General features: G+C 39.7%; 5 protein-coding genes and 1 long non-coding RNA gene across 8 annotated transcripts; 2 read left to right on the top strand and 4 right to left on the bottom strand.

Moving 5' to 3' along the window:
* Positions 1 to 359: 359 nt before the first annotated feature.
* On the bottom strand, positions 360 to 2,738 carry LOC135789717 (phosphoribosyl pyrophosphate synthase-associated protein 2). 2 transcript variants are annotated; one of them, XM_065299728.1, is made up of 6 exons: positions 2,596 to 2,738; positions 2,400 to 2,562; positions 2,086 to 2,319; positions 1,738 to 2,026; positions 1,253 to 1,675; positions 360 to 1,018 (listed from the first exon to the last, which is right to left on the bottom strand). In XM_065299728.1, the coding sequence occupies exons 2-6, from the start codon at positions 2,417 to 2,419 to the stop codon at positions 860 to 862; spliced, it is 1,125 nt and encodes a 374-aa protein (XP_065155800.1). In that variant the 5' UTR covers positions 2,420 to 2,562; positions 2,596 to 2,738; the 3' UTR covers positions 360 to 859. The 2 variants fall into 2 exon arrangements, with proteins under 2 accessions (XP_065155800.1, XP_065155883.1); XM_065299811.1 differs by having other exon boundaries at positions 2,400 to 2,694.
* A 503-nt stretch (positions 2,739 to 3,241) lies between these two features.
* On the bottom strand, positions 3,242 to 4,747 carry LOC135789643 (uncharacterized). Its single transcript, XM_065299608.1, has 5 exons — positions 4,545 to 4,747; positions 3,793 to 4,487; positions 3,631 to 3,737; positions 3,484 to 3,573; positions 3,242 to 3,426 (listed from the first exon to the last, which is right to left on the bottom strand). Exons 1-5 carry the CDS (start codon positions 4,745 to 4,747, stop codon positions 3,349 to 3,351), a joined length of 1,173 nt encoding a protein of 390 aa, XP_065155680.1. The 3' UTR covers positions 3,242 to 3,348.
* LOC135789930 (uncharacterized) lies at positions 3,750 to 5,115 on the top strand. 2 transcript variants are annotated; one of them, XR_010547691.1, is made up of 4 exons: positions 3,750 to 3,889; positions 3,954 to 4,192; positions 4,271 to 4,472; positions 4,565 to 5,115. It is a non-coding gene; the product is annotated as an uncharacterized lncRNA (long non-coding RNA). The 2 variants fall into 2 exon arrangements; XR_010547686.1 differs by having other exon boundaries at positions 4,271 to 5,115.
* Positions 5,032 to 8,527, bottom strand: LOC135789839 (hydroxysteroid dehydrogenase-like protein 2). Its single transcript, XM_065299928.1, has 5 exons — positions 8,393 to 8,527; positions 6,032 to 6,195; positions 5,750 to 5,963; positions 5,489 to 5,694; positions 5,032 to 5,419 (listed from the first exon to the last, which is right to left on the bottom strand). Exons 1-5 carry the CDS (start codon positions 8,404 to 8,406, stop codon positions 5,145 to 5,147), a joined length of 873 nt encoding a protein of 290 aa, XP_065156000.1. The 5' UTR covers positions 8,407 to 8,527; the 3' UTR covers positions 5,032 to 5,144.
* On the bottom strand, positions 6,280 to 8,533 carry Hsdl2 (Hydroxysteroid dehydrogenase like 2). Its single transcript, XM_065299496.1, has 4 exons — positions 8,393 to 8,533; positions 7,652 to 7,815; positions 7,373 to 7,586; positions 6,280 to 7,314 (listed from the first exon to the last, which is right to left on the bottom strand). The coding sequence occupies exons 1-4, from the start codon at positions 8,404 to 8,406 to the stop codon at positions 6,426 to 6,428; spliced, it is 1,281 nt and encodes a 426-aa protein (XP_065155568.1). The 5' UTR covers positions 8,407 to 8,533; the 3' UTR covers positions 6,280 to 6,425.
* A 1,621-nt stretch (positions 8,534 to 10,154) lies between these two features.
* On the top strand, positions 10,155 to 11,267 carry LOC135793576 (uncharacterized). Its single transcript, XM_065304622.1, has 3 exons — positions 10,155 to 10,405; positions 10,531 to 10,707; positions 10,812 to 11,267. The coding sequence occupies exons 1-3, from the start codon at positions 10,240 to 10,242 to the stop codon at positions 11,168 to 11,170; spliced, it is 702 nt and encodes a 233-aa protein (XP_065160694.1). The 5' UTR covers positions 10,155 to 10,239; the 3' UTR covers positions 11,171 to 11,267.
* The last annotated feature ends 473 nt before the right edge of the window (positions 11,268 to 11,740 follow it).

The raw sequence follows: 11,740 nt of genomic DNA, 5'->3' as shown, positions 1-11,740 counted from the left end.
TGAAATAACTGACTAGGAACGACATTTCTTTGATACTTCAAAGTAAAACATACAAAATTTTATCCATAATTAATTCCTTTTGGTTAAATTTTGTTTTTGTACCATTTGTGTTATTTATTTAATGTTAGTACTTTGTTGCACTACAAATCATATCAACTTGTCTTGTAATTTGACCCAAATTCTTTCAAAACACAATTTTCTCTCCGGAAAATTAAGTTTTGGTGCTCCTTTTGTACACATACTTCTAATTCCTTTAATTTGTATTATTTGTAATCATAAAATCAAAATATCCTAACAGCAAAACAAATTGTGTTCTTCCAAGGATTGGTGAATTAAAGGTAGTCCTAAAAAATATAAAATTCATCTACTCCATTTTATTGTTTGTTGTACAGTAACTTACAATTAAACATTTCCTTCATTTCAAACTAGAGACTCATAAACTTTTTAAAATTTAACTAATCTTAACATGTTTATATTCGCTAATGTATGTAATCATAAAGTAGATACGAGAATCAATCAGATGCATCGCTGCACGAAACAGAAGAGTTAACTATCAACCGTGGTGTTCAAGAATACACAATTCACGACACAATGGAAATGTGTACGCATCGTATATATAAACCTCTCAGAATACTAAAACGTTATGCATGGAAATAAAATGTATACTGTCATTTCTAAAGGAGTTAACGAAATACTGAATGCATGATACTGTCACCGTTCCCCAGTCGCGCTCTTAGCCCTAGCTTAAAATATGCTTACTCTTATTTATATGTAACAAATTTTGGAAAAAATAGCTCTTTGAACGTTGAAAGTAAGGACTTGAATGATACAACGCGATAAAGAGAGCTGCCGCGGCAAGCTAGTCCTCTAGCGTGACGTTCTTGAAGAGGTAGGACATTGATTCCTTGTTGTGGATACGGCGGATTGCCTCCGAGAGCAGAATCGAGATGTCCACTGTTTTTATTTTGTGACATTGCATCTTCTGGAGCTCGTGCGGAATCGTGTTTGTCACAACCACCTGTAACCACCACGTCAACTCTCATAACATACACACACACACACACACATCTCGGAATTTCGTACAAAAAAAAAACAGAACGACGACAGAACTTGGAACAACTTGGGAGCGGAGACTAGGTACTATGTAATTGTGTATATGGAATATTAATTTACAGCGTACATACCAATTAAGACAATTTATAGCGCTGCGCAAAGAGAAGGCAGAATATGACACTAGATAAATATGACTCACCTCATCAATTGGCGAGTCTTCAATCAAACGCGGCGCGTCCGATGATAAGAGTCCGTGTGTGGCGAGTACGTAAATCTTGTATGCGCCCCGCTCCTTGAGCACCTCTGCCGCCGCCACAAAAGACTGTACATCATCGATTAGGTCGTCCACCATGATAGCGATGCGTCCACCGACATCACCTACAACATTGATTGGAGGCTTCTCCTTGGCGGGATGCGCAGGTACGCCGACGCCAGCGTCCATCGTACGTGAGCGCGGAAGCGTTGGCGGCGAATAACGCCCATCCACCTCATCTGATTCCGCTCCCTTTTGTTCGCCGTGAATCACGGCAATGCCGAGACGAAGACGCTCCGCGTATGAGGTGGCCTTGTTCGCCGAGCCGGGGTTGCGTGCCACAATTATTGAATTGCGATAATCCGGAATCTATAATTAGAAGCGCGTGTCGAATTCGCGTGCGATATGCAATATCTCTTTGGCGGACTTACACACTCCTGAATGTACTGTAACAGGAACGGGCTGGCTCGCAGATTGTCCACGGGACACTCAAAGAAGCCTTGAATTTCCTTCTGATGCAGATCCATGGTGATAATGTGTGTCAAGCCTGAATTGCACATCATCTTCGCGAGAAGCTTGGAGACAATGCAGCCACGTTTACGCATCTTACATTGTTTGCTGTATGGAAGATAAGGAATAACTGCAACAATAGACTTGGCTGAGGAAGTCTTGCATGCATAGGCCATAATCAGTAGTTCCATAATGTTATTATTGCAGTCCCTGGAAACATTGGCATAAAATAATGCACATATTGTTGGAAAAAACACTTTGTTTCATACTTGGTGCCAGTTTGAATGATGTAAATATCCTTGCCTCTGACTGAATCCCCAATCTCCACCATAGTCTCCCTGTTGGTCTTGTGGTAGACAGCACAGCCGCCCGACTTGACGCCCAGTCGGTTGCCGATGAGGTCCGCCAGCTCCGGGTGCGAATTACCGCTGAGCAGCACGATGTCGGAGGTGATCGGCACGTCCATGTCGCGTTGTGCAGAAGGTATGCGGAAGCCTCCCAATCTGGAAACAGAAACGAAACGCACGGAAATCAGCGTGATAACCTGCTCGGCGCGGCAGGTCGCTGCGGGCCAGACGAGCACCTGGCCTTCTTGGTGAACATTAGTGCTGATTAGATGTGGCTGAGAACTGAAGTGTCGTTGTTGGCGTGGGAGCACTTTGCGAGCGATCGTGCGGGGCGACGCGAACGTGATTGAACGAATTCAGCTGGCTCCGGTCTTGGAGGTGCGGTGCGGTGCGGCTGAACTCGCATGTGATTCGAATACGATTGGCTGCAACTTCGCAGGGTTTTATAGGTAGCACATCGGACACCACAATGTAAGCGAGGAAATTTGAAGAATTGTTTGTTTCTTTCGGATGATCAGGCGTCGTTCGACACTCGCACACACTGATTGCATCGAATCATGCGCGGTACTTGTCGAGTGCTGACTAGCAAGAAATTAAGTTGGGTTATACAAACAATTTGAAATTTAAATGTTTCAAACACTAGAAGCGGATCGTTTCTCTATCTTTTATGTTATCTGTTATGTTACGTTTCTTGTTACGATAAAGGCGGCAATTATATTTAGAAATAAATACACGTTTTCGCAGTATTTAGATTTACATAGACAATATGCCTTGTTTGCAAGTTTTATTCGTTGGATTGCATAGGTATATTCGTTTCTAATAAAAACTGCCCTTATCTATATGTACTCATTACGTCTAAACAATGTTCAACCAAGGAGTTGTAGAATTGTTCTGAACATCAGCGGAGTCAATTTCAAGACGAATTATGCTTGCAATCCAATGGCGTGCGCACATACATTAGACCCCAACTTAATTAGGATCAAATGGTTAATATCTTGCGTCGCCAAAGAAAACTCTTCAAGTTTAGAATCTAGACCATTAGTTGAATTGAAAGGCATTAGAATGCACCCGAGGCTGCTTTAAATTTCAAATAGTATAGAAATATATATTGCATTACATGGAAATACATATATATTAACAGTATGATATGAATTTGAGTGAAAACAAGGCATTCATGAAATTAAATTACATGCATTTTCGTCCATTGGTGCTAGCGTCAAATTGCAAAATAATAAACACATATTTTAACGCTGTACCCAATATCTAAAACAAACCATCGCCATTATAACATTTGTTCATCATGCAATTGTGCCGTGTTACCAGAAATAATGTCGAGTATTCAATATTTAAAATTCCCGCAGCACTCGTGGACACCTTCGAGACCAACAATTGAAAAGAATATAACGAAATCTAAACATAAACAGACCAAATAGTATAATCATAGTACACTCTCACCATGAAACCTACACAATCATCGACGTTTTTGTAAATCTTTGTAATGAAATGCATCAAGGGACATTCCCGACCTCCGTTCACATTTAATTCATGTGCTGAGATAATTATAAATCCAATATCTACAACTTGCCAATAGGAATCGACACGTAAAGTGTATATCATTAAAACTATTACCTAGTATTTCAACAAGAATCCAGTACTCTGTAAAATAATGCTCTCTGGGGTAAAGGCCCAGCTGTCCACGAAATCTCAACAAATCCAAGATGATTATGTAAGTCAACAAGATAATACCGTGCATGGTAAGATTCACTAGGAGCAGATACTCATTACTGTAGATGGAGTGCAACTTTTTGATCACTTTCGTAAGCCGAAAGTGCATCTTGAACATCTTGTGCAGCTCACAAATGCAATCTTGCCGGTGATTCCAACTCTCATTGACCGACTGCTGCATCTTGATCGCCAATCGCTCACGGATGAGATTGAAATAATGATTGAGGTCGTCGAATAACTGTGCGCCCTGGAATTTCATGAAGCTCATGTATGTGACATAGCAGTGGATAATCAACCCCGGCAGGTGAGCACACCAGAGTACGCATATATTGTTCTTGGGGTCACTGTAGGCGTCCAATACAATCATAATTGGTGTTGTTAGTAAAGCCACAAACAACGATGCAGCCAGAACAAGTTTCGCCAAGATTGTATGACCCGGATGGATCCTAGGAGGCCAGTTTTTCTGAATGTTGGCCAACTCGTCGTGTACTTCAGCGATGAGTTCCCTTTTTCGCACAAGCAAAACAAGAATGTACGCGGCCAGTATAAGTCTGCTGCAGTATTGTATCCAGAACCCTGAGCGCGTGAGTGCGTTTTGTCTAAAAACTTCACTTGTTAAATCAGGCGAACTTATTGAAAAAAAAAATGTTTATTACGGGAAATTGACTTTCAGCAGATCTGAATTTGCGACCAACAAGGCGAAGGTCACAAGTAGTGCAGCTATGAAGAGTCTGTAGGAGGTGAACGTTTGTCGCACAAGGAGGCTTTTACTGGAGACATTCGGGTACACTCCCAATACCAAGAGCATACAGGTGAGCGGCGCTTTTATATCAATGTAGTTTACAAATTTCGAACGCATGTTTCAAATCACAATCGACGCCTCAAGTTACAAATATTCAAATCATTCGATAAGCAACTGTGCGAATTTGTAAGGAGTGATATGTTAGCCACGCGTCGAATGAATCGAATGTACATTTGAACTGTAAATAAATAAACACGTGATGCCAATCACGTCGATGATACATTATTAAAAACTGACATTTGGTTTTTGGAGAAGAAAAAACCAACATTAAACGGAACATTATTATGTATTGACCAAATGGCCCGCAATTAGTGCTCACATTTCATAGGAAAAAAAGGTAGTTAATGGTCAAACCATTTATTTGATTAAATGATAGTACGTATAAAATCACCAACACCATTATTGATATATGCAGTCATGACATTTCCCTTACCGGCGGATTGTAGTTACATATTTACAGTTTGGAAAGCACCATGGTCGGATTATCATCAACATCAACGAAAACATCAATGTGTAGGTCGTCCTTGGTGTCTTCATCGCACGCATAATCGTCGAATTCCCGGATGCCGTACTGCATGAGAAGTTCCTGGTCAATAAAGAAGTTCCCCGTGCATGATGTGGGATCTTGAGACAGAACAATGTATGCCGCGTCCGCCATTATCTCCGGTTTGCGCGAATGTTTTGCGCCTTCACCACCAGTAAGCATATCGGATGCTGCTGTATGGATAACTACACAGCCCAGCGAAGAAGAGGAAATAAAGTATGAAGAATATTGAAGTTTAAATTAAAATTATTTACTTGTGCGTGGCCATAGCGCGTTGACAGCAATGCCGAATTCTTTGAACTCCTCGGCCATTCCAAGCACGCACATGGACATCCCATACTTCGAGATGGTGTATGCCACAAAAGGCTTAAACCAATGTGCAGACATATTCAAAGGCGGTGAGAGCATAAGGACGTGTGCGCGTTTTGATTTCTTCAGATGTGGCAGACATTCTTTTGTTCTAATAACCACAACTACCATGAACTATGATAATACAATTAATGGTGAGTACTTACACCAAAAATGTGCCTCTGACATTGACGCTGTGCATTAGGTCGTACTTCTTCATGGAAGTCTCCTCTGTGGCGCTTAGCGAAATAGCTGATGCATTATTGATTAGAATGTCTATTCCACCAAATGTTTCAACGGCTTTCTGAACGGCTGCTCGTACCTGTTCCTCGTTGCGGACGTCAACGATGCAAGGTAGGCATTTACCGCCCGCTGCTTCAACTGTAAAACAAATGACACAGAAAAAATCAAAATACATCAAATATTAATATTATGAAGATGAGGTTTACTTTCGGCAGCTGCTGTGTAAATAGTGCCTTCGAGTTTTGGATGTGGTTCAGCTGTCTTGGCCGCAATCACAATGTTGGCTCCATCTCTAGCTGCCTTCAACGCGATGGCTTTGCCAATACCGCGAGAACCTCCGGTGATGAATATTGTCAGACCACTCAACTTTCTGGAATGTGAATTGTATAAATGATTTTGTTAATAAGCAATAAAGAAGAATTCGAGGTGAGGAAGTCAATAAAACCAGCTGGAATTAAATGTGAAAACATTTTTTATACTTTAGCTTACAAATTATTTAAAATTTAACAATATAAATCAGTAGAAATAGGTGGCATGAATGCCCGTATATAAAAGAATTGCATTTTAAAAAGTGTCCCCGTTAAGTGCACTTGATTGTGATTACATCTTGGCCTTCAGCTTGCCCATCAACTTCTCCAACTTCATCGCCTTTTGCAGATTGCCGGAGATCTTCAGTTTTCCCAGCATGTAAGCAGTTGCAGGCTTCGTCTTCCCGGTGAACATAGCAAAGAAATTCTTTCCGTCCATTGTGAGTGTAGCATCAGCGGCTGTGGGTGGTTCACCCTTGCCGCACTGGCCTGATCCATTCTTCAGGTCCACGAACCATTTGCCTTCTTCTTTGCCGGTGACGTTGAAGGCAAATACTGCCTTGGTACTCGAAACAAGATCCTCGCTCAGACTAGCCTCAATCACACGGAAGATACCCTCAACGTTCTCGACTGGCCCGGAAGGCGCTTCTTTCTTTTTACCGAAAGGTCCCTGTGCGAGTCCCTGTTCCATACCGGTCTCACCAGAGCCCGTTCCGACGCACGGCTTTGCTTGGTCCTCATTGAGGAAGAAATCCAACATGAGATTGTCCTTGTTGTTTGGGTCACATGCGTAAGCGTCGAAGTTCTTGACGCCGGCCTCGAAGAGCACACGCTCATCAATAAAGAAGTTACCGGTGCACTTGGCAGGGTCCTGCGAGAGAACGGCATAGGCAGCATCCGCCATGATATCCGGATTGCGGTAAGCACTGTGTGTGCCGCCACCGGAAAGCATCTCCATCGCGGCTGTTTTGATAGCCGTGCGCGGCCATAGCGCGTTTACGGCGATCTTCAATGGGCGGAACTCCTCGTGATGTCCAAGCACACACAGCGACATGCCATACTTTGCCATTGTGTACGCCACGTGATTGCTGAACCATTTCGTTTCCATGTTCAGTGGGGGTGAGATGTTGAGCACATGAGCGTGGTTACTCTTTTTCAGGTACGGCAAACATTCCTTTGTTCTGTAATCAAAGGTAAAACTTTATAATAAAAGTATGAACACGTTTGGAAAGTACTTACGCTAGGAATGTACCTCGTGTATTAATCTGATGCATTAAGTCGTAGCGCTTCATGTCCGTCTGGTCGGTAGGAGTCAGAGAAATGGCAGATGCGTTATTGACGAGAATATCAATGCCTCCGAACTTCTTCACCGCTTCTTCAACAGCGCCGCGAACCTGCACCTCATCGCGCACATCCACCACGCATGGCAGACACTTGCCGCCTGCCTTTTCAACTGTAAACACAAATCAGTAAGTTTTAAATTATTTCATTAAGTGTATGACAACAAAAAACACATACTTTCTTCAGCAGCGGTATAAATGGTGCCTGGAAGTTTCGGATGAGCTGTTGCCGTCTTGGCGGCAATGACAACATTGGCACCATCTTTAGCCGCCTTCAAGGCAATCGCCTTACCGATGCCGCGGCTCGCACCAGTCACGAAGATCGTCCGCCCGGCCAACTTCCTAAAAAATGTCGTTATCAACACGGTGCAACACTGAGCCTAGCAAAAAATCAAGCAAAATGATTCAAAACACGACACCGACGTATTACTACTACTTGAACCAGACAGAACCAAAACACCATGTTTTATAGAAGCAATATTTGCACTTTCGGAATAGAATTACATAAATAGTACGTAAATATTTAAAACAAAACAAAGTTAGAGAAAGTTCTGTCTGGTTCAAATGCCAATACTATCAACCAAGCATATTAATAATAAGCAAAATACTTCATTAGATAATTACCGTCGTTTATCACACAAAATATAAACACTGCTAAAAGTAACGAGTTCAAAACAGTAAAATAGAAAAAAAAAAAAAACAAGCGCATTACGTTGAATCGAACAAGTAGTTCACCGGCATATAAAAATATCGAGTGCACGATGCACACTTGATTTTAAGAATAATTGTATGTTGTATCACACCGCAGCAAGCCATCGAACGTGGCAGCGAAGCGTTTTTTTATTAACTACGCGTACCATTTAGTACGCTAAATAGTTAACCTAGATATGATTGCAAAACTAATAAAGTTGAGGCTTACCCTGTGTTGATCATGATGCGATGTGTGATGGTTCTCCCTCGGATGTGATCAACTAACTACTCAATGAATCGCCGACTATTAGCCGCTCCGAAGGTGTTCGCGTGTACTTTAAACCCCGCACGCCAAGCGCTCGCGTTGAACTCTAAATAAAAGTTACAAAGTCCAAGTTTCCTGCGCGGACCTCTCTGTCTGGACGGCGCGCACCATTGCGCTTGCTCGCACGCTCGCCAAGGGGACGTAAACACGACGGGTGATAAACAAGACGAAAAATAGAAAACGATCCGCGCAGAATGACGTTGACAAAAATTCTATCAGTCCTATCAAGTGTCCAACAAGTACCGTATGATTATGACTGGTAGGACTGGTACATATGACCCAAGTGACAAGTCCTAAAACGCCGAAATACATCGGAATGTTTACGCGCGTGATATGCAACTTGTTAAGCACCAAATATAAAATTAATTCATTTGAATTTCGCGTTTTCAAGCAAAATATCGATTTTTCAGCTAAAATCGGCGTTTTGAAGCAATTAAGCACTACTAGGCTATACTAACTTTAATTTATAGCGTATCTAAATTTAACTTATAGCTGTAATATTAAAATATGCCCTGAATACTTTTGTATCAGTGTTCTAAATATATTTCATAATTACTCAATTTTTTGCGTTTAAACAAAAAACAACATACTTTTTAAGTAGTGCAATTTTTTTTAATTGCAAACATTTACAAGATAGTCGCAATAATTAAAAAAAAAACAGCCTGAATTAATATTATTAGCACCGCATAAAAAATCAAGCTCTTATTTTTAATTGTTGTTAGTATTCTAAACTTGCAATTTGAATGCATTTTAAAAAGATTTAAATCTAACTGCAACTTTCATAACAGGACTGTTTTCCTTAGAATCTCTAATTTAGAATAGCGTTATTTATAGATTTGCGAATAAATCATTATTTGAAATTGATTAGAGTTTGGGTACACGACCGCGCTTGATAACAAGTTTGGCTCTCATGTTTACAGTCATTATTATTGTAATGTTTTCATTTTACACGTGTTGAGAAACTTCTATTTTATTTATTAAGTTAAACAAGTTTGGCGCAACGTTAATAACTCAATTATTACACATTTGAAATGTCGCAGTGAGTAAAACCGCGCCGCTAAGGACTTACAAAAGCTTACAAAAAGTATTGTAATAGTCCCTTGAATATCATTAAAAAAATAATTAAATATTAAGAAAAACGAATAATATGTCTTCAGCACCTGGTCCCTGAAAAGTAACACAAGAGAACAGGTACATACGTATACATTTCCTGTATGAAAGAGTTTGGTTGAATTGTTTTGTTGATTGAAAAACAATTGTTTTATTTTTTACTTGTTTTATTGAATTGAATTGTTCCAGAATGAACTTCCAATCCCTCCCTCCAATCAATTCTCTTTCGTTTATGTCGAATTGCATTCGCACGAATCTGCAAAGCCCACCACGACTTTTCTGTCCTACGCCTCTTCCTGCCACTGCCATTCAACTTTGGGAAAACAAAATCTTATAAATCTTTCATTTACCACAGAATTACATAATAATAATTAATTCAATTACTTTTAAATTATTTTATACTATAACTTTTGTATTGTGTAATAAGAATTCAATCATCAATCAACCGCTGCTTGTATTTGAGTTGGAAGTTTTCAAACGCGATCAAGACTTATTTCCTGCAATCGGATGCAGGGCGCCTCTATATAAAAAGCCCGAAACTTAAGATTGGCGAGCATTCCCGCGTGCATTTCTGCTTACCTTGCACTCAATCATATCAAATTGCTTTTCCTTTGTGATTCAATCAAAGTAATTACCAAAAAATGCAAGCAGCGGGTCGTTCTTACCTTAAAATGCGTTCCCAGAGGCACGAAAGGTGCGCAAAAGGTGGTGGATGGAAAACACTAACATCGGGCAAGAATGCACGTGGTTCTAATAGTGCAGGAGGAGATTTGGCCAACGATATAAAAAAATACGCAGATAAGATAGGTGAGCAAAAGTATTCGTATTTTGAAAAAAAAAATTGCCTTCTTCTATATCACCTTCTGTAGTTCTGATGTAGATGCGATGATCATTAAGCATACATTTCATACTTTGATTTTTTTTTCAATCAGAGAACCTTGATGAGAAAATCAAGATGAATGTCAGAGTGCTTTTGAAGCACGAAGATTTGATGGCTATAAAAGAACAACTGAAAAGTTCCAGAGGAAAGAACAAGTCTTACAAGGAAAAATCATCAGCTTTTGCATTTGATGATGATAGGGCAGGCAAAGACATGGCCAGTTCTTCAGGTAATAGAGTAAAGATATGGTCAAAACTTGAATTCTGATGTGGATGAGATAATTAGGAAGCATGCATTTCATTAATTTGTTTTTAATTTTTTTGTTTCAATTAGAGAGGCATGATGTCAAATTCAATATGAAAGAACATGTCATGAAAGCACATTTCAGTGGTTCAGAATATAACAATTCCACTGCGTCGGCCCTCGTTAATTCAAATTCAGTGGCATCACCAAGCATTGAAACCTCTGATGAGGAAACTGAATCTGAATCTGAAGATTCGGATGTAGATGAATCAGAATCTCTAGAATCAGGATCTGAAGATTCGGATGTAGATGAATCAGAATCTCTAGAATCTGGATCTGAAGATTCTGATGTGGATGGATCAGAATCTTCAGATACCGATGTTTTTGATTTGGTCCAGCGCATGGACGACTTTGCAGATACGTTAGCTGCGAAATACGGCTCCATTTGAAAATAATCTTCACTAATTTCTTGAATGTTTTAACACACGTATTATTTTTATTTGTTACCACTCAATGAGGGTCTATCTATAAATCAAATCACTATGATGTGCACTTGTAAATTATAATATTTAATAAAAATATTATTCTTTTAAAACGAAATAATTCTGTTTGTATTATACTATGTTTTACGAATTTCGTGAATAAGTTAAGTTCGTGGAACCTTTTTTTTTTTCAACAAAGATGTTAAAATTCTGTTTTTGATTTTTAATTCATATTTAATCTCATTATAATGCGATCTGTCTTTAAATATTATAGAACAATTGCAATCAATGTAATTGTTCGGCAGACTAAAGTTGCTTTTTATTTCAGAACTTTTCGAAAGGATTCTGCGCGATTTTGACTTCCAATACAACTACAATCTGCACATCTTTTGATATGTACTTGTATGTCATATTTTTAACTACTCTACTTGTAAAGAATGTGTAGCTCTGTACGTCTCTAGGCAGTTATACTCATTGGCAGTAATTAACAAATTTTGAATTTTATTTTAAATGCTGTTCTCTTCATCTTAAAATTGT

The sequence above is a fragment of the Atheta coriaria genome, unplaced genomic scaffold (assembly GCF_025399875.1).
Source record: "Atheta coriaria isolate IRGN ID8LTWV9N9 unplaced genomic scaffold, Caltech_Dcor_3.1 hic_scaffold_1_pilon, whole genome shotgun sequence".
In the NCBI taxonomy this organism is placed as follows: Eukaryota; Metazoa; Arthropoda; class Insecta; order Coleoptera; family Staphylinidae; genus Dalotia; species Dalotia coriaria.
The sequence above is the reverse complement of the archived record's forward strand: the minus strand, read 5'-3'. Positions and strand labels throughout refer to the sequence as shown.

What these genes read in the sequence shown, in the direction of transcription:
- LOC135789643 (XM_065299608.1), bottom strand. Translation starts at nt 4,747, where the DNA reads ATGCGTTCGAAATTTGTAAACTACATTGATATAAAAGCGCCGCTCACC. An exon ending in ACAAAAACGTCGATGATTGT is followed by an intron (nt 3,574 to 3,630) that starts GTAGGTTTCATG and finishes GTTTATGTTTAG; the next exon opens with ATTTCGTTATATTCTTTTCA. An exon ending in AATACTCGACATTATTTCTG is followed by an intron (nt 3,427 to 3,483) that starts GTAACACGGCAC and finishes GGTTTGTTTTAG; the next exon opens with ATATTGGGTACAGCGTTAAA.
- LOC135793576 (XM_065304622.1), top strand. Translation starts at nt 10,240, where the DNA reads ATGCAAGCAGCGGGTCGTTCTTACCTTAAAATGCGTTCCCAGAGGCAC. An exon ending in AAAATACGCAGATAAGATAG is followed by an intron (nt 10,406 to 10,530) that starts GTGAGCAAAAGT and finishes TTTTTCAATCAG; the next exon opens with AGAACCTTGATGAGAAAATC. An exon ending in AGACATGGCCAGTTCTTCAG is followed by an intron (nt 10,708 to 10,811) that starts GTAATAGAGTAA and finishes TGTTTCAATTAG; the next exon opens with AGAGGCATGATGTCAAATTC.
- LOC135789717 (XM_065299728.1), bottom strand. Translation starts at nt 2,419, where the DNA reads ATGTTCACCAAGAAGGCCAG. An exon ending in TACAGTACATTCAGGAGTGT is followed by an intron (nt 1,676 to 1,737) that starts GTAAGTCCGCCA and finishes TTCTAATTATAG; the next exon opens with ATTCCGGATTATCGCAATTC. An exon ending in AAGACTCGCCAATTGATGAG is followed by an intron (nt 1,019 to 1,252) that starts GTGAGTCATATT and finishes TGGTGGTTACAG; the next exon opens with GTGGTTGTGACAAACACGAT.
- LOC135789839 (XM_065299928.1), bottom strand. An exon ending in TTACACAGCAGCTGCCGAAA is followed by an intron (nt 5,964 to 6,031) that starts GTAAACCTCATC and finishes TTTGTTTTACAG; the next exon opens with TTGAAGCAGCGGGCGGTAAA. An exon ending in GTCAGAGGCACATTTTTGGT is followed by an intron (nt 5,695 to 5,749) that starts GTAAGTACTCAC and finishes TGTGGTTATTAG; the next exon opens with AACAAAAGAATGTCTGCCAC.
- Hsdl2 (XM_065299496.1), bottom strand. An exon ending in TTATACCGCTGCTGAAGAAA is followed by an intron (nt 7,587 to 7,651) that starts GTATGTGTTTTT and finishes TTGTGTTTACAG; the next exon opens with TTGAAAAGGCAGGCGGCAAG. An exon ending in ACACGAGGTACATTCCTAGC is followed by an intron (nt 7,315 to 7,372) that starts GTAAGTACTTTC and finishes CTTTGATTACAG; the next exon opens with AACAAAGGAATGTTTGCCGT.